This window comes from Schistocerca americana, chromosome 1 (assembly GCF_021461395.2).
Source record: "Schistocerca americana isolate TAMUIC-IGC-003095 chromosome 1, iqSchAmer2.1, whole genome shotgun sequence".
Classification (NCBI taxonomy): domain Eukaryota; kingdom Metazoa; phylum Arthropoda; class Insecta; order Orthoptera; family Acrididae; genus Schistocerca; species Schistocerca americana.
Genome location: NC_060119.1, coordinates 248,451,603 through 248,470,840, shown reverse-complemented (window position 1 = coordinate 248,470,840; position 19,238 = coordinate 248,451,603). Strand labels below are relative to the sequence as shown.

The window sequence follows — 19,238 nt, the reverse complement described above, 5'->3', positions numbered from 1 at the left end:
ATGACATTGCTATCCTGAGTGAAAGTGAAGAAGAATTAAATGATCTGCTGAACGGAATGAACAGTCTAATGAGTACACAGTATGGTTTGAGCGTAAATCGGAGAAAGACGAAGGTAATGAGAAGTAGTAGAAATGAGAACAGCGAGAAACTTAACATCAGGATTGATGGTCACGAAGTCAATGAAGTTAAGGAATTCTGCTACCTAGGCAGTAAAATAACCAATGACGGACGGAGCAAGAAGGACATCAAAAGCAGACTCGCTATGGCAAAAAAGGCATTTCTGGCCAGGAGAAGTCTACTAATATCAAATACCGGCCTTAATTTGAGGAAGAAATTTCTGAGGATGTACGTCTGGAGTACAGCATTGTATGGTAGTGAAACATGGACTGTGGGAAAACCGGAACAGAAGAGAATCGAAGCATTTGAGATGTGGTGCTGTAGACGAATGTTGAAAATTAGGTGGACTGATAAGGTAAGGAATGAGGAGGTTCTACGCAGAATCGGAGAGGAAAGGAATATGTGGAAAACACTAATAAGGAGATGGGACAGGATGATAGGACATCTGCTAAGACATGAGGGAATGACTTCCATGGTACTAGAGGGAGCTGTAGAGGGCAAAAACTGTAGAGGAAGACAGAGATTGGAACACGTCAAGCAAATAATTGAGGACGTAGGTTGCAAGTGTTACTCTGAGATGAAGAGGTTAGCACAGAAAAGGAATTCGTGGCGGGCCGCATCAAACCAGTCAGTAGACTGATGACAAAAAAAAAAAAAAAAAAAAAAAAAAAAAAAAAAAAAAAAAAAAAAATTATATATATATATATATATATATATATATATATATATATATATATATATATATATATATATAGCGAATACTCTCTTCAAGAATCACAGAAGGAGGGGTATATTTGGAAGAGGCTGGGAGATGCGAGAAGATTTCCATTAGTATGGTCAGGCAGAGACTCCGCAGTCAGTTACTGGATTATATGGCACACCTAAGAGACTTAGATAGCAATTTGGTAGAGATGAAGAGTGCGCTGAGGTTTAATAGACTAGCCATGAAAAATCAATGCGCAAGGAAGTGGCATACCGAAGTACTAAGGAATGAGGAGATACTGCGATAAGGAATAGCTCATAGGCAGTTCAGCTGAAGAGGAATGGACGTCTCAAAAAGGGCAGTCAAAGAAGTGGGAAAGAAAAACATAGGCACAAAGAAGGTAACTGTGAAGAAACCATGGGTAACAGAAGAAATACTTTAGCTGGTCGATGAAAAACGGAAGTACAAAAACGTTCGGAGAAGTTGAAGAACACGGGAATGCAAGTCACTTAGGGATGCAATAAATACGAAGTGCAGAGAAGCTAAGTCGAAATGGTTGCAGCAGAAATGTGAGTCGAAAAAGAGATGATTATCGGAAGGACTGACTCAGCATACAGGAAAGTTAAAACACCTTCGCTGAAACTAAAAGCAAGGGCGGTAACTTTAATACTGCAAAGGGAATAGCACTGTAAACTGCAGAGGATAGAGCGGATACGTGGAAAGAATACACTGAAGGCCTCTATGAGGATAAGAGTTGTCTGAAGTCATGATAGGAGAAAAAACAGGAGTAGACAGAGAAGAGACGGAGGATCCAGTATTAGAATCAGAATTTTAAGGTGCTTTGGAAGACTTACGATCGAATAAGGATGAAGGGATACGTAACATTCCATTATAATTTCTAAAATCATTGGGGAAGTGGCAAAAAAAACAAAAACGACTAGTCATGTTAGTATGTAGAATGTATGAGTCTGGCGTTAAACCATATGACTTGTGGAAAAATATCATCCGCACAATCCCTAAGGCTACAAGAGCCGATAAGTGCGAGAATTCTCGCTCAACAAGCTTAACAGCTCATGCATGTAAGAAAACAATAATACACAGAAGAAAGAAAAAGAAAACTGATGATGTGTTAGATGAATATCAGTTTTGGTTTAGGAAAGGTAAAGGCACCGGAGAGGCAATTCTGACGTTGCCCTTGATAATGGAAGCGAGACTGAAGACGTATCAAGACACTCCCATAGGGTTTGTCGACCTGGATGAAGCGTTCGACAATGTAAAATGGTGCAAGATGTTCGAAACTCTGAGAAAAGTAGGGGTAAGCTCTAGAGAAAAAGTTAATATACAACTTGTATAAAAAATAGAAGGGAACACTAAGAGTGGGGAACGAAGAACAAAGTGCTCGGATTAAAAAGGGTCTAAGACATGGATGTAGTGTTTCACCCCTACTGCTCAAACTATATATTGAAGAAGTAGTGACAGAAATAAAAGTTCAAGAGTGGAATTAAAATTCAAGGTTAAAGGATGTCAATGATAAGATTCGTTGATGATATTGATATTGTCAGTGAAGGCGAAGAAGAGTTACTGGATCTGCTGCTAATATCTGAGTACACAATATCGACTGAGAATAAAACGAAGAAAGACGAAAGGATTAAGAAGTAACAGAAACAATGAGAAAAGCGAGAAACTTAACATCGGGATTGGTGATCACGAAGAAGAAGAAGTTAAGGAATTCTGCTACCTAGGCTACAAAATAACCCATGATGGTCGGAACAAGGAGGGCATCAAAAGCAGACTAGCACTGGCAAAAAGGGCTTTCCTGGCCAAGAAAGTCTGTAATTTGAGGAAGAAATTTCGGAGAATGTACATCTGGAGTACAGCATTGTATGGTAGTGAATCATGGACTGTGGGAAAACCGGAACAGCAGGGGATCGAAGCATTTGAGATGTGGTGCTACAGACGAATGTTGAAAATCAGGTGGATTGATAAGGCAAGGAATGAGGAGGTTATCCGCGGAATTGGCCAAAAAAGCAACATAAGAAAAATACTGACAAGAAAACTCCACACCAAGCTAGAACAACTGTTAAGACGTTAGGAATAACATCCACGGAACTAGAGGGAGCTGCAGAGGTTAAAAACTGTAGAGGTAGACAGGGACTGGAATACATCCAATAAATAACTGAGGACGCTGGGTTCAAGAGATACTCTGAGATGAAGAGGTTGGCACAGGAGAGGATTTTGTGGTGGGCTGCATCAGAACTGTCTGATGACTAAAAAAAGAAGAAAGAATTACTAAAAGTCAGATGCACATCGGGTCGATTTATGGTACATGCAGTGTAGCGTTCTGTTTAGTGTTAAGCGTCGCTAGGTGGCATGCGGCAGATCATCGGTTCAAGCCCAACTACCAGTGATTATCTGTTGTTGCGTATTTATCATTTCTTGAAGGTTCTTGAAATATCTTTTGCCTGAATGGTCATATCTGAAAGCGACTTTGCTGCAGGTCGCAAATGAGGAATATGTCCTGCCAAGCCGGCAGCGGTGGCCGTGCGGTTCTAGGCGCTGCAGTCCGGAACCGCAGGACTGCTACGGTCGCAGGTTCGAATCCTGCCTCGGGCATGGATGTGTGTGATGTCCTTAGGTTAGTTAGGTTTAAGTAGTTCAAAGTTCTAGGGGACTGATGACCTAAGATGTTAAGTCCCATAGTGCTCAGAGCCATTTGAACTTTTTTTGTCCTGCCAACAGGAACATGTATTGCAAGAATAACTATGAATATCGGAATACAGTACTGCCAATTTGGCGTTTTAACAAAACGTAGCCATGTTATTCTCGGATGGAAGATCTTACATCACAAGAAATATAAGACTGTGGTAGAGGAAAGTTCCTTACTGGCAAAGCTGTTCCAATAGATTCACATACCTAAAAATTCTCTGGGCGGTAGTTTGTTCTTTGAGTTGTTACGCCGACATCATCGAGGCGAGTTCCAGTCGCCAAACGAGATGTATAGGTAAGCTACGAAGCTTTTGTAAACGTAGGCTTCCTCGACCGTTGCCACAGTCAATAAAATTCTTCTGGGTTTGAGGCCGCATTGTCAACTATAAAATTCCAACGTTTCGGCGACTATTGCAAGACACCTTCATCAGAGTGTATTACAGTTAGCAATACCCCTTGAGAAAGGCGTCTTGCAACAGAAGCCGAAACGACGGGATTTTATAGTTGACAATGTGGCCTCAAGCCCAGAAGAATTTTACTGACTATGAAGCTTCTGTCGATTGCTAAAAGCTACTCAGACTCATCTAATTTACATGCCAGCGACAATCATTAAGAATAGCAAGAAGAGTTTCGAATCACATACGGTCAGGAGCAACCACACGAACAATCTTGCGCCACTACCACTAAGGACAAAGCAAGGGAAGAAGCTGCTATGGAAATGCTAACAGGATCAGACTTGACCAAGGAATAACGATGGTGAGTAATAGCCGTTTTGAGTCAATTTTGGGATGTTTTCAGATCACGAGAAGAGACTGATCAAGAAGCCAATTATACACTGAAGAACCAAACAAATTGGTACACCTGCCTAATATAGTGTATGGGCCCTGCAAGTGCTGCAACACGACATGACATGCTCTCGACTAATGTCTGAAGTAGTGCTGGAGTGAACTGACACCATGAATCCTAAAGGGCCGTCCATAAATGCGCAAGAGTACGAGGGGGTGGAGATCTCGTCTGAACAGCACGTTGCAAGGCATCCCATATATGCTCAATAATGTTCATTTTTGGGGAGTTTGGTGGCCAGCGGAAGTCTCTAAACTCAGAAGAGTGTTCCTGGAGCCACTCTGTAGCAATTTTGGAAGTGTGGGGTGTCACATTGTCCTGCTGGAATTGCCCAAGACCGTCGGAATGCCAAATGGACACGAATGGATGCAGGTGATCAGGCAGGATGCTTACGTACGTGTCACCTGTCAGAGTCGTATTTAGACGTGTGAGGGGTCCCATATCCCTCCACCAGCTTGAACAGTCCCCTGCTGACATGCAGCGTCTATGGATTCATGGTGTGGTCTCCATTCCCATGCACGTCCATCTGCTCGATACAATTTGAAACAGTGCAATGTCGGTGTTGACAGGTCCAGGCGAGGCATTAAGCTTTGTGTCGTGCAGTCATCAAGGATACACGAGTGGGCCTTCGGCTCCGAAAGCCCGTATCGATGATGTTTCGGTGAATGGTTCGCACGCTGACACTTGTTGAAGCCCCAGCATTGATATCTGCAGCAATTTGCTGAAGAATTGCACTTTTGTCACGTTGAACGATTCTCTTAAGTCGTCGTTGGTCCCGTTCTTGCAGTATCTTTTTCCGGCCGCAGCGATGTCGGAGATTTTATATTTTGCCGGATTCCTGAATTCACGGTACACTCGTGAAATGTTCGTACGGGAAAACCCTCACTTCATCGCTACCTCGGAGATGCTGTGTCCCATCACTAGTGAGCCGATCGTAACACCACGTTCATTGTAGCAGCGGTAACCAATCTAACAACTGCGCCAGTTTCTTTGGCGCTTCAGCATAAAACACTATAGACACGGGGGATCATCCACCAATTATCAGGCGCTTATATAGAATGTTACCGAGTGAACGATAGATAATCCAGAGGGAAGTGGAGAAGATTTTACAAGAGTCCTTGATCCTTGTTAATAAGAAGTCGTTCATGTCGTTTCAGAGTCTACTACTGACGAGTGAACATAATCATGAAGAAGGATGTCTATCCACTGCTGCACATTCATATTGATGACATCCTGGACTGCTTGAAAGGAGCAAAGTATTCCTGAAATACTCTTATGTAAATGCAGACGGACTATTGTCAAATCGTGGCAGACAAGGCTGACAGGCAAAAGACTACCTTCATAACTGCTGATGGTCTCTATGAATTCAGAGTTATGTTGTTTGGACTATGCAACGCTTCAGCCACCTTCGAACATAGGATGGACAACCTGCTTCGACACGGTAGATGAACGACGTGGCTTTACCATCTAGATGATGCTGTTTTTTGAAGACATTTAAAGAGCATCTAAGCCACGTGACAACTGTATTGAAGTGTGTTCACACCGCAGGTCTTCACCTGAATCCAAAAACGTGCCCTTCATCACCCAACAAAAATGTTGCGGCACGGAGTCTGTCCTGATTAAAAAACATAATAATAAAAAATAAGAACAGTCACAGATTTTTCTATAAACCGACACATTCATACACGATGTGTGAAGGTTTCTCGGAATATGCTCATATCACAGAAAATTCAGAAAGGACTTCTGTACCAAGGCACGTCCATTACAAGAAATGCTGCAGAGAGGCGCCAAATTTTCCTGGAATGAGGCACAAAAAAAATCATTCCTTGGAGGCGATAACATCTTCTCCAGTCTTAGCACTGTATGACGAGAATGCGGAGACCAGAATTCACACCGACGCTAGCGGTATTGAGGTAGGGTAGATCTGATACAAAATCAGGAAAGCGTGTGCCACCAGAGGACTCTCCACATCCGAGAAAAACACAAATGAGAAGGCGTCCATTGAAGTTGTTTGGGCTATCAGTAAATTCCGCCAAATATATTTGGCAATCCAGTCTGACGGATCACCATTCTCTATGCTGGCTGACTAGTGTCAAAGATCCGTCAGGTTGACTGACGAGATGGGCACTGAGACTTCAGTATGACGTCACGGACACAAAAACAAGGACGCTGACCGCCTTTCAAGGAGAATTCTCAGTCATCATTGTACTAAGTGACATTGATGCTGAACAGAGGAAAGGTCCAGCATTGATAAAACCGTAAAGTATTGGAGATCGAGGAACTGTCCAAAGGAGGATTCCAATTAAGCCGGCCGATGTGGCCGAGTGGTTCCAGGCGCTTCAGTCTGAAACCGCTACGGTCGCAGTTTCGAATACTGTCTCGGACATGGATGTGTGTGATGCCCTTATGTTAGTTAGGATTAAGTAGTTCTAAGTTCTAGGGGGCTGATGACCTTAGATGTTAAGTCCCATAGTGCTCAGAGCCATTTGAACCATTTGAATTCCAATTAATAAACGAAACATTGTGCAAGAGAAACTATGATCCGATGGCGAGGAAATGTTTGCTCGTCATCCTAGCTCATCTGCGGCTAGCGATCCCCGAGTATTTTCATGACGTTCCAACATTGGTCACCTGGGATTTGTGAAAACTTTAGACTGAATCAAACACAGGTAGCACTGGCCATGTCTCTGCCATTCCGTAAGACAGTATGTGAGCCACATTAAGGAATGCCAAGAACGCCAAAGACGGATGCATGTGTCACAGTTACCTCTGCGGCACCTGGTATCAATTCCGACGGCAATGGCGCTATTCTACAGAATTTGAAATCGACGTCTTGGGGAGGTTCCTGGAGTCGATAAGGGGCATTGATGGATAATAATCTGCACTGACTACCTCACCCACTATGCTGTCACCAAAGCCGTGCCGACTGCTTAAGCTCTGAAAATTGCGAAGTTCTCTGTAGAAGACATCAATTTCTAACTCCGATCATGGAAAAATTTTCCAGTCGAGACTAGTATCGGAGGTAATTTCACATTGTGGTATCTACCATAGGATGACAATTGCCTACAATCCACAGACGAATGGCCTCGTAAGACACTTTCATATGACATTGGCAGATATGCTCTCAACGTATGTCGATGTTGAACAGAAAGATTGGGAAGCGATACTGCCCGTGGTGACCTTTGCATACAGCGCAGCGAACAGACACACTACAGGCTTCACATTGTTCTTCTCAACGGTCGCGAAGCCGCAGTGGATACACTTCATGCCTAAGGTTATTCCATTCCTTTCTGTTTTTGACAATGCTTCTCCAAAAAGCAAGCGTTCACAGGTCTTCTTTTCCTCCATCAGCGTATGTCTTCACATAGGTCTTCATTGTTCTTAGCAAATTATGACCATAGTTCGTTAAGAATTCTAACCACATGCCCAATACGCATTCCAGGAAACACCATTTTTACCTACCCAGCAATGTTAGGCTGCTTGTACATATAATTTAGCTCCGCATTGTCGAGAAATCTTCAGTAAACATATTCTCTTTCTCTAATCGGAGAACAGATTTTCCTTCTGACTTAATCTCAAAAGTGATGGACTGTTCTACATGGTGAACAAAATAAAACTTGGAAAATATTTAATGTGCCTTAAGACAGGTAACCCAACGTACATCATTCACCTCACAGGTTTTGTAAAAGGTGAATTGCCTATCTTAAGGTGCACGAAATATTTTCCAAGCCGGGTTTATTCTGCACACCTGTGGGTATCGATACTTTTGTGTTGCGTTTCTGACCTCCATAAAGAAAACAAAGAGTGCCAGCGTCTTGTATAGTGTTAAATGTGTTGAGCGTTCTGTATTTCATCAGGTGCTATTCAGTTAAAACCGCAGAGTGTTATTTTACTGACAACAAGCTGCCTCAATGAAGGGATCGTCGTGAAGGGGTGAACAGATCTCCGATTTCCAAGAGAACAGCTCCTTGACTTCTCTACTACAGGCCGGAGACAAGCTGTCGGCGGCTCCATTATGCTCTGAGTAATATTCACGTGTGCGTCCATGAGTCCAATGGAGCACGTGCAAGGCACCATGATGGCCAGGGGCTATCGTACACTGGTTGGTGACCACGTAGACCCGTTCATGACGATCATTTTTCCCGACGCCAGTAGCGTTTTTCAACAAGATAATACGCCATGTTACAAGGTCAGCAGTGTGACAGAGTGGTTCGAGGAACTTGTCAGACCTGAACCCGATCGAACATATCTGGGATATGATTGAATGTGGCGTCAGAGCCCATCACCCCCCTCCCCAGAAGTACACTACTGACCATTAAAAGTGCTACACCACGAAGATGACGTGCTACAGACGCGAAAGTCAACCGACAGGAAGAAGATGCTGTAAAATGTAAATGATTAGGTTTTCAGAGCTTTCACACAAGGTTGGCGCCGGTGGCGACACCTACAACGTGCTGATATGAGGAAAGTTTCCAACCGATTTCTCACACAGAAACAGCAATTGACCGGCGTTGCCTGGTGAAACGTTGTTGTGATGCCTCGTGTAAGGAGAAGAAATGCGTACCATCACGTTACCGACTTTGATAAAGGTCGAATTGTAGCCTATCGCGATTGCGGTTTATCGTATTGCGACATTGCTGCTCGCGTTGGTCGAGAACCAATGACTGTTAGCAGATTATGGAATCGGTGGGTTCACGAGGGTAATACGGAACGCCGTGCTGGACCCCAACGGCCTCTTATCACTAGCAGTCGAGATGACAGGCATCTTATCCGCATGGCTGTAACGGATCGTGCAGCCACGTCTCGATCCCTGAGTCAACAGATGGGAACGTTTGCAAAACAACAATCATCTACACGAATAGTTCGACGACGTTTGCAGCAGCATGAACTATCAGCTCGGAGTCCATGGCTGCGGTTACACTTGACGCTGCATCACAGACAGGGGCGCCTGCGATGGTGTACTCAACGACGAACCTGATTGCACGAATGGCAAAACGGCCTTTTTTTCGGAAGAATCCAGGTTCTATTTACAGCATCATGATGGTCGCATCCGTGTTTGGCGTCATCGCGGTGAACGCACATTGGAAGCGTGTATTCGTCATCGCCATACTGGCGTATCACCCGGCGTGATGGTATGAGCTGCCATTGGTTACACGTCTCGGTCACCTCTTGTTCGCATTGACGGCACTTTGAACAGTGAACGTTACATTTCGGATGTGTTACGACCTGTGGCTCTACCCTTCATTCGATCCCTGCGAAATCCTACATTTCTACATCTACATTTATACTCCGCAAGCCACCCAACGGTGTGTGGCGGAGGGCACTTTACGTGCCACTGTAATTACCTCCCTTTCCTGTTTCAGTCGCGTATGGTTCGCGGGAAGAACGACTGTCTGAAAGCCTCAGTGCGCGCTCTAATCTCTCTAATTTTACATTCGTGATCTCCTCGGGAGGTATAAGCAGGATAATGCACGACCGCATGTTGCAGGTCTTACACGGGCCATTCTGGATGGGGAAAATGTTCGAATGCTGCCCTGGCCAGCACATTCTCCAGATCTCTCACCAATTGAAAACGTCAGTCACTACTCTTGATGAACTGCGGTATCGTGTTGAAGCTCCCTGGGCAGCTGTACCTGTACACGCCATCCAAGCTCTGTTTGATTCAATGCCCAGACGTATCAAGGCCGTTATTGCGGCCAGTTGAGGTTGTTCTGGGTACTGATTTCTCAGGATCTATGCACCCAGTTTGCGTGAAAATGTAACCACATGTCAGTTTTGTCCAATGAATACCCGTTTATCATCTGCATTTCTTCTTGGTGTAGCAATTTTAATGGCCAGTAGTGTAGTTGTGTGTGCAGATGTGGTGCCAACTCCCTCCAGCGACCTACCAGCTGATCAATGTAGTGGTCTGACTTACAGTTAGCCGCTGACACCCGTTCAACAACGGCAGTAAGCGTAAGTACGAGAAGAGCGGCTGTTGGCACTCACCTCCAGCATGTTGTAGCGGTGTGTGTCGCACAGGTTGCGACAGCCGATCTCGCTGCTCATGTACCAGCCGTTGAAGGGCGCGCCCGTAAACTCGAGGCCTCCACAGTCGAACAGCATGTTGGATACGGCGGGCAGCACGTACCACTCCAGGCCCAACTTCTCGAACCACTCGTACCTGCGGCACAAACGGTGAGTGAGATAGTGGAGAACACGGCAGTGAGCACAGCTTCCTGCCAAAGATAAAGATTTGCGATACTGTTGGGCCTCTGTCTTCTGGTGCAGTCGATGGTGATTCCTGTCACAAAGACGTTGATGCTAGCAGTAGATGACAATGACGGGGCGAATTTCTCCGAAATCATAATATTCACGGTACATACTTGACCAGACGTGGCGAAAGAGGTTCCCAAACATCTGTTAATGACAATCTTTGTACCAACCTCTCCAGTTCAGCGTAGCATTTTCACCCTATTTCCTCGCTTATCTGTTAGATGTATTCCAGTCTCTGCCTTCCTCTACTGTGTTTATCCTCTACAGCACTCTCTTGTACCACAGAAGTTATTCTCTGATATCTTAACATATGTCTCATCAGTCTGTCCCTTCTTCTTGTCAGTGCTTTCCACATATTTCCTTCCACGCCGATTGTATCGGGAACCTCCTCATTTTTTATCAGTCCTCTTAATTTTCAACATCATTCTATAGCGCAAACACTTCGATTCTCTCATTTTTAGGTAACGCTGTGTTCGAAACGTACGTTCTCAGAAATTTCTTCTTCAGATTAAGGCCATATTTGGTACTAGCAGATTTGTTTTGACCAGGAATGCCTTCTTTGCCCGTTTTAATCTACTGGGTGATCAAAAAGTCAGTACAAATTTGAAAACTGAAGAAATCACGGAATAATGTAGAGAGGTACAAATCGACACACATGCTTGGAATGACATGGGGTTTTATTAGAACCAAAAAAATACAAACGTTCAAAAAATGTCCGACAGATGGCACTTCATCTGATCAGAATAGCAATAATCAGCATAACAAAGTTAGACAAAGCAAAGATAATGTTCTTTACAGGAAATGCTCAATATGTCCACCATCACTCCTCAGCAATAGCTGTAGTCCAGGAATAATGTTGTGAACAGCACTGTAAAGCATGTCCGGAGTTATGGTGAGGCATTGGCGTCGGATGTTGTCTTTCAGCATCCCTAGAGATGTCGGTCGATCACGATACACTTGCGACTTCAGGTAACCCCAAAGCCAATAATCGCACGAACTGAGGTCTGGGGACCTGGGAGGCCAAGCATGACGAAAGTGGCGGCTGAGCACACGATCATCACCAAACGACGCGCGCAAGAGATCTTTCACGCGTCTAGCAATATCGGGTGTTTTTTTTTATTCTAATAAAACCCCATGTCTTTCCAAGCATGTTTGTCACTTTTTACCTCTCTATCTACATTATTCCGTGGTTTATTAAGTTTTCAAATTTATACTGACTTTTTGATCACCCGGTACTTAACTTCTTGTTTCATTTGTCGTGTGTTATTTTGCTTCCAAGGTAGCAGAATTGCTTAACTTCTTCTACTTCGTGGAGCCGGTTTTGACATCACGTTTACTGCCAAATTCGTTTTTGTTCATTCTCGTTACCTTCGTCTTTCTTTGGGTTATTCTCAGTCCATATTCCGTATTCATTAAACAGTTCATTCGACTCAACAAGTTCCTTCATTACTGTTCACTTTCACTCAGGATAATTTTATCAGTGAATCCTATCAGCGAATCCTATCCTTCAGCCTGAATTTTAATCCCATTGTGGAATATTTCTTTTATTTTCTCCATTGCTTCCTCAAAGTACACCTTGTGCTGTAGGGGCCGAAGAAAACATCCCCGTCTTACATCCTATTTTAATCCGAGCTCTTACATCTTAGTATTCCATTCTTACCGTCCCTTCTTAGTTCTTGCAGATATTGTACATTACCGGTCTTTCTGTATAGATTACACATATTTTTCTCAGAATTTCTAACATATTTCATCATTTTACATGGTCAAACGCTTTTTCTAGGTCGAAAACTCCTTATAAAGCGTCTTGATTTTTCTTAGGTCTTGCTTCGCTGTCAGGCTTTACGTCAGAACAGCCTCTCTGTTGCTCTTATCTTCCCGAAAGCCAAACTGATCGTCGTCTAACACATCGTGAATTTTTTACCATTCTTCTGTGTATTACTCTCGTCAGCAACATAAATGAATGAGTCGTAGGCTGATAGCTCTCGAAATTATTTTCACTCGGTATCTTTTGGATTCTATAGACGATATTTTTCTGAAAGTCTAACAGTATGTCTCCACTTACATAGATTCTACACACTAACTTGTATAGTCACTTCGTTGCTACATCACTCAATGGTTTTAGAAATTCCGAAAGAACATTATCAACTCCTTCTGCCTCATTTAATCGCAAGTCTCCCAAGCTCCATTAAACTCTGACTCTGATACTGGATAAGCTATGTCTTCCATATAGTCTCCGATTTCTTCCTCAGTCACGTCGACAGATAATTGTTCCACCCCTCGTAGAGTCTTTCAATGTACTCCTTGCAACTATCCGCTCTCTCTTCTGTGCTTAACAGTGGAATTCACATTGTGCTGTTTATGTTGACACCCTTCCTTTTTATTTAATCGAAGGTTGATCTTTTCTGTATGGTGAATCAGTCCCCCAAACGATGATTTATTTTTCTGTTTCTAACAAGGATCTGCCCGCGATCAGATGGGATAATACCCCGTAAACTGCCTATCTTGCACTCGAGTGACAGTACAAGATGTAACGACGGATTTGAAGGTCAGCTCGGAAGTATCCCAAGACAGTGAAGTGCATGGCAGAGGGTAATTAGCATGGTACGACACGTTAGGGTTTGTTCCTTTTACAATCATTGATGGAGCGAGGGGAAAAATAGCTTAAATGCCTCTGCGTAATATAATTAGTGTTATCTTATATTTGCGGCCTCTACGGGAGTGACGTAGAAGGATCTGCTATAAATTCCTAGATTCCTCAGTTAATACCGATTCTTGAAACTCTGTGAATAGACTTTCGCGAGATAGCTGGAGGTCTGTCTTCAAACGTCTGCCGAACGAGGTCCCTGAGTGTCTACAAACCTGTGTTGATTCTTTCTGTCCTTCTTTGTGTTGGTCCTATTTAGTATGGCACCACATGCTTGAGCGATGTTTCAGGTTGGGTCTTGTAAGCGATCTTCTTTGTATCCTCTGAATGTTTCGCGACGGAAGTATTGGATAAAACTTTCTCGGTTTTCAACCCGAGTGAGTCGAGATGAAGGCCTCAGGCTTTCGACAGCTGTTGCCGCCATCGTCTTCCGGTAGAAAACTTGAGAGTTATATGTCAACTGAGGTGACACGGAAATGGAGAACATTTTATCTGCTCTCCTTTGTAGACTGATTGCATTTTGCCAGGTTGCTACCAGTGAACTGAAGTTGCCATCCGAGCATGTGCGATCTTTCGCTACAGAATGTTACACTCAGGTATTTGCACGAATTACTAATGCTGCAGTTCTATGATACTGTGTTTTCTTCAGTTTGTAGAAGTAGGAAGTTTTACACTCTTCGATCTTTAACCTTCACAATACCAAGGGTTGGGGCGGGGGGGGGGGGGGGGGGGAGGGGGAAGGGAGATTCTTATGCCTACCTCTTGAAAAATACTGTACTCCCGCCAGTTGGTTTAAAAAAAATATTATTTTCAATGAATTATTCTGCCAGATATTTTAATTTTTCAATTAAATTTAACCTATAAATTTAAATCATGTGCTTGGTGTTACTTTCCACAAAGAATATAGTTTCAACATTCTCAGGTTGAGGAGCTCACTTGTATATCAGTATCTCATTAAAAAGTATGTTGTGAGTAAAGGTCAACACCAGTTAACGAAATTTGCATTGTTTATATTTTTTGTGATGGGCATGAAGTACCTCAAGCCTGCTAGTAATCGTTGCTGAAATTGCTTTGCTATTTCTAAGAGGCGCTAAAAAAATCTTCTGGTTCAAGGCCCTATTTATACATCAGTACCGCGTTAAAAGGTATAATGTTAATATAAATCATTAACAATTAAAGAATTTTATAAAACTTTTTTAGAGTGGACGCAACGTACACTCTTCTCCCGTTGGTAAGCCGCGTTACAGAAAATGCGCTGGTATTGCTAGAATTAAAGCAATTTGTCGTCTCTGTACCTTTGAAATCTTATCAAGATGTGGCTCAGTATTTATGCAGCATCCTTCCTACAGTGTTTTATTATAAATACTCGTAAATGTGTGTTACGTTTAATAATCTGTGCCGTGTCATTATCATACATCAGAAGAGGCAGAGTCTCAAGACACTTCCCTGGACCACGTCTTAAATGACGTGGACGAGACACGTTCCGAAAGTATGTTGCGTCACTTTCCTGAAAGGGAAGATGGTACACCAGGTGAAACAAACAAATGTCATTTGAATCTACACGCATTGCTGGTTCAACGATGAAAGAGACGTCAGCAGAGGAGGAATGAGGCATGTGTAGAGCGCCGAAGAAGAGAGATTAGCAGCACATCACCATGTCCAAGGTTGTTCGAGCATACGTACATCACTACGGCAGACGGACGTGTACTGACAGCGTGGTCGTGGATGGAAATGCGTGCTGTTATCCGGTTTGAATGGGCACATAGGGCTAGTGTGTCTGTGATTCGTGAACGGCTACAGACCGTGTTTAGTGACGAGGTCGTGTCTCGTCAAGTGGATGGGTGAGATTGTACCACACAGACTGCAGCCTCGATATTGCCCCATTGGACTTCCATCTGTTACCTGCATTGAAAACGGTTCTCTCGTGACGTCACTTCCAAACCAGTGTTGAGGTAGAGCAGGCAGTGCGACAATTCTTTGAATCGCAGGGCAGAGAGTTTTACCTGAGTAATTTCTTCAAACTGATTGCACATTACGACAAATGTCTCAATGCCAGGGGTGACGACGTCGAAAACTAGTGCGAGATGTATGGCTCAGGGTGCTATGGTGTTTTTTTGCAATAAAGTTTCTGTGTGAAAAACAATGACGAAATTTACTTTCGGGACGTCCCTCGTACATTTGTTGGTGACTTTCCATCCTACATAACATGCTGCATTGCCCTACGAGGTAATACTTCATCTAGTGATAAATTTCATTTGGTGCCCCATATGATTGTAATTTCGTTAGCGAAAGTGTATGTATGGTACGGAGTCAAATGCTTTTCTGAAGTCAACGAATACAGCATCTGCCTGACTGCCTTGATCCGTGGCTTTCAGGGTGCTGTGTGACGAAACGAGAACTTCGGTTCCCCATGACGGATTTTTTTAATAAAGAAACACGAGATACTTACGTGGGGTGGCTGAGCGGGATGCGCATCACCAGCTCTGGCGGGATGTCGAAGCAGTCCGGGTCGTGTCCGTTGGCCGACAGCACCAGCGGCAGGATGTCGAACTTCGTGCGCGCGCTCTTCCAGCCCAGCTTCAGACACAGCTGTGGACAAAATATAAGCCGATTATTAACGGCAAGAGCAAGCTGTGCTGAACAATCTCTTCCACCAAGGGGGCGAACTTACGATACATCGTGGACATATCGTGTCATAGGACCGAGAGATACGGGACAGTCGTTAACACACTGGACTCACATTCGGGAGGTCTGGGCTACCGTTCCACGTCCAGCAATCCACATTTAGATAAAATTAAAATACTGGGGCGTACTGAAAAATAGTGCCTCCAAATTTTTTCTTAGAAAATTGTTAAATAAAACTAATTTTATTAAGATTGGAAGGCATCCTTTAAGTTTCGGAAACAGATGAAAATCAGATGGGATCAAGTCGGGGCTGTAAGAGGGGTGATAGATGACAGTGTACCAAAGGCGTTGGATTGTTGCAAAAAAAATGCCTCTAAGCACTATGGGAGTTAACATCTGAGGTCATCAGTCCCCTAGAACTTAGAGCTACTTAAACCCAACTAACCTAAGGGCATCACACACATCCATGCCCGAGGCAGGATTCGAAACTGTGACCGTAGCAGCAGTGATGTTCCGGACTGAAGTGCCTAGGACTGCTCGGCTACAGCGGCTGACTTGCAGACATCACAGCACTGGTGTGTGATCTGACGTTGTCATCTGGAGGAGAGGGTACTAAATGTGTGGACGAACTCTTTGAATTCGTCCTTTCAGTTTTCTAATGGTCCCACAGTACCTTGAAGAGTTTATGGTGGTGCCTTTGGGTATGAATTCTCTTACGCCGTCGCCAAGGTAGCCCCTGCAGGCCGGCAACACATCTAACACGACACAGGACCGAGGTTGTCTATGCCCAAAGGCGTAAGCAATGGTAAACATCGGCTGTTTTGTAAACAGACATTCCGTGTACTACTTACTGCAGAGGGAGTTCGAGACGTCAGTTCACGCCGAATACCGACCTTAAGGACGTCTACACGGAAAACTACGTCTTCGTCATCGAAATAGGACTTGGAATTAAGTGTATGTGTGTTACAAAGGACTCTTGTGAGAAAATTAGAAGTTATCTTTTGTTGCCTTTAGTAGGAAATTCTTACTGGCTTTGTGATTGTGACTTTTCGTTTTTATTCAGTCATTTCCATGTAGACTCACGTAAATAAAAGTTGTGTTGTAAAAAACGTTCGAATTGTCAGTTACAACAAATTCCAAACGCCCCACATCTTGAACATCCCAGAATACTTTGAGCATGAATTTACTTGTTGATGACATGATGTGGAACTCTTTTGACCTCGCTGATCCTTTGTGGCGGGCCTCCATTGACGTTTTCCTGTTTCTGAGATCAAAATGGTGAATCCAGCTTTGATTACCTGTCACAGTGTTGTTTAGGAATCTATCACCCTCATGCTCAAAAAGGGATATAAGACGTCGACACCAGGCCACAGGCGTCTCAAAGGTGGCGATGGAATTGCAGGTTTCCAGCAGATCGCGATAGTGGTCGTTCGGGATCCAGCGGACCCAACGGTGCACACCCGCTGAGCCACGCCTCCAGCGGCAATGGACAATCAGCACCTAATCGCGGCTCCGACACCATCGTTTGTGCTATAGTTCAGTGAGTCTCATCCTTGTTGCTATTGTATTAGCTGGACTATGTTTCTTGCCTCATTATTTGAATGAGTCTTTGTGCGCTTGGAGAAAGCTACCAGTTAAACAAAGCTTTTGTTTATTGCATTTGCTTGTCCGCTCATCGTTTCTGATCCTGTCTGGCTTTCTTACGACGACAACTGGTGAACCACTCTGTAGCCCACCTCTCCTTACCACTATGTACGATGTCGGACGCGACGCAAAAAGCAAATAAACTGTTGAGACATGTCCAGTGTCCTCTCTTAAACGTCAGAAGGGAGCATTCGAGGCACCCGCGGTGCACACAGTATGGCAGTTTTGCATTGACAGCCTATACATGATCTCGTTATATCCCACACTCACTTGAGAGCTGTGTCTGTGTTATCTGACGATTTTCTCAGCCCGATTCCGATGAGTCTCGTAGCAAACGAACGCCACACACTAGCGAAGGCGATACAATCACCACCGCAGTGCACAACTTTCATTCTTTTATCCATTTCAGTTGGAGTCACGTTTTCTGCGGTTAGAAACTCGATTACAGCACGCTGTTTCTCACGCCATATTACACGCTACAATTCGGAGCCCTCTAGCGGCAGGTGGTTGCAACTTGCATCAGTGGAGCGGGAAAGTCGACCGAGTAATATGCATGACATCCAATACCTCAACTGATATTAAGAACAGAATAAAAAATTTGGATCCATTACTTTTAAGCACGCTCACATAAATATCGTACAGCATTGACAGTATTAGAAAATGAGTTGGGCAAGGATGTTCCCTATCTTAATATTTATTCAATGAGTTCATTGAGGGTGGCCGAGCGGTTCTAGGCGCTTCAGTCTGGAAACGTGCTGTTGCTGCGCTCGCAGGTTCGAATCCTGCCTCGGGCATGGATGTGTGTGATGTCCTTAGGTTAGTTAGTTTTAAGTAGTTCTACGTTATAGGGGACTAATGAGCTCAGATGTTAAGTCCCACAGTGCTCAGAGCCATTTGAACCATTTTTTGAACCTGTCGGACACTCTCAGTCTATAGAAGCTAAAAGTGAACAAATGGAAAACAAAAGCAATGGTAATACGGGAAAATGTGGGAGAAATTAGAACCAATACGACGGCAGATGACGTCAGAACGCGTCAGGTGAAACAATTTAGTTTTCTCGATAGTACCAGGGCGTAATCAGAAGTATTGCCGTCGAATTTTTTTATGTGAAAACTCTTAAAGCCTTTTAAATAAAAGAAACGTTATTAAGATTCTACATCTGTATTATTCATGTCTACAAATTTATTTCACAATGTTGTCACCCTCGCAGCGAACACGTCTACCAACGAGAGACCTGTTTGTTGATACCGTGACTGTAGAATATTTGACTTTGTTGACGGAGCGTCAACCTCACTTCTGCTTGCACCGCTTCATCGGTGTGAAGTTTTGGGTACAGACGAAAATCGAATGGGGCCAAGTCGGGACTGTCTGGAGGATGATCGTGACAGTGAACTCAAAGCGTCGGATGCTTGCAGGTGTCGCAGCGCTCGTGTGCGGACTGGCGTTGTCGTGCTGAACGAGAGGGCGCTCCATGTGTGGACAACTCTTCGAATTCGACACTCGGTTATAGCACTCTGTTTCTCAAGCACCAATATATTTACGTTACACACGCCCATGTTACACGCTAAAATTTGGAGCCCTTTAGCGGCAGAGGGCTAAAAAGATGTAGAATGTTAATACTGTTTGTTTTATTTAAAAGGCTTTATGAGTTTTCCCACAAAAATTCGGAGGCGTTACTTTTCAGCATGCCCTAGTATGAT

The 19,238-nt window shown here is 43.8% G+C and overlaps 1 protein-coding gene across 1 annotated transcript in view; it reads right to left on the bottom strand.

The window, feature by feature from the left end:
- Window positions 1-19,238, bottom strand: part of LOC124555160 (nitric oxide synthase, salivary gland) — a 693,873-nt gene that overhangs the window by 175,949 nt on the left and 498,686 nt on the right. The window contains exons 6-7 of the mRNA XM_047129021.1: window positions 15,719-15,858; window positions 10,359-10,533 (exon numbers count right to left, since the gene is read on the bottom strand). Of these exons, the coding sequence (XP_046984977.1) occupies window positions 10,359-10,533; window positions 15,719-15,858 (315 nt within the window). The remainder of the gene's footprint in view (window positions 1-10,358; window positions 10,534-15,718; window positions 15,859-19,238) is intronic.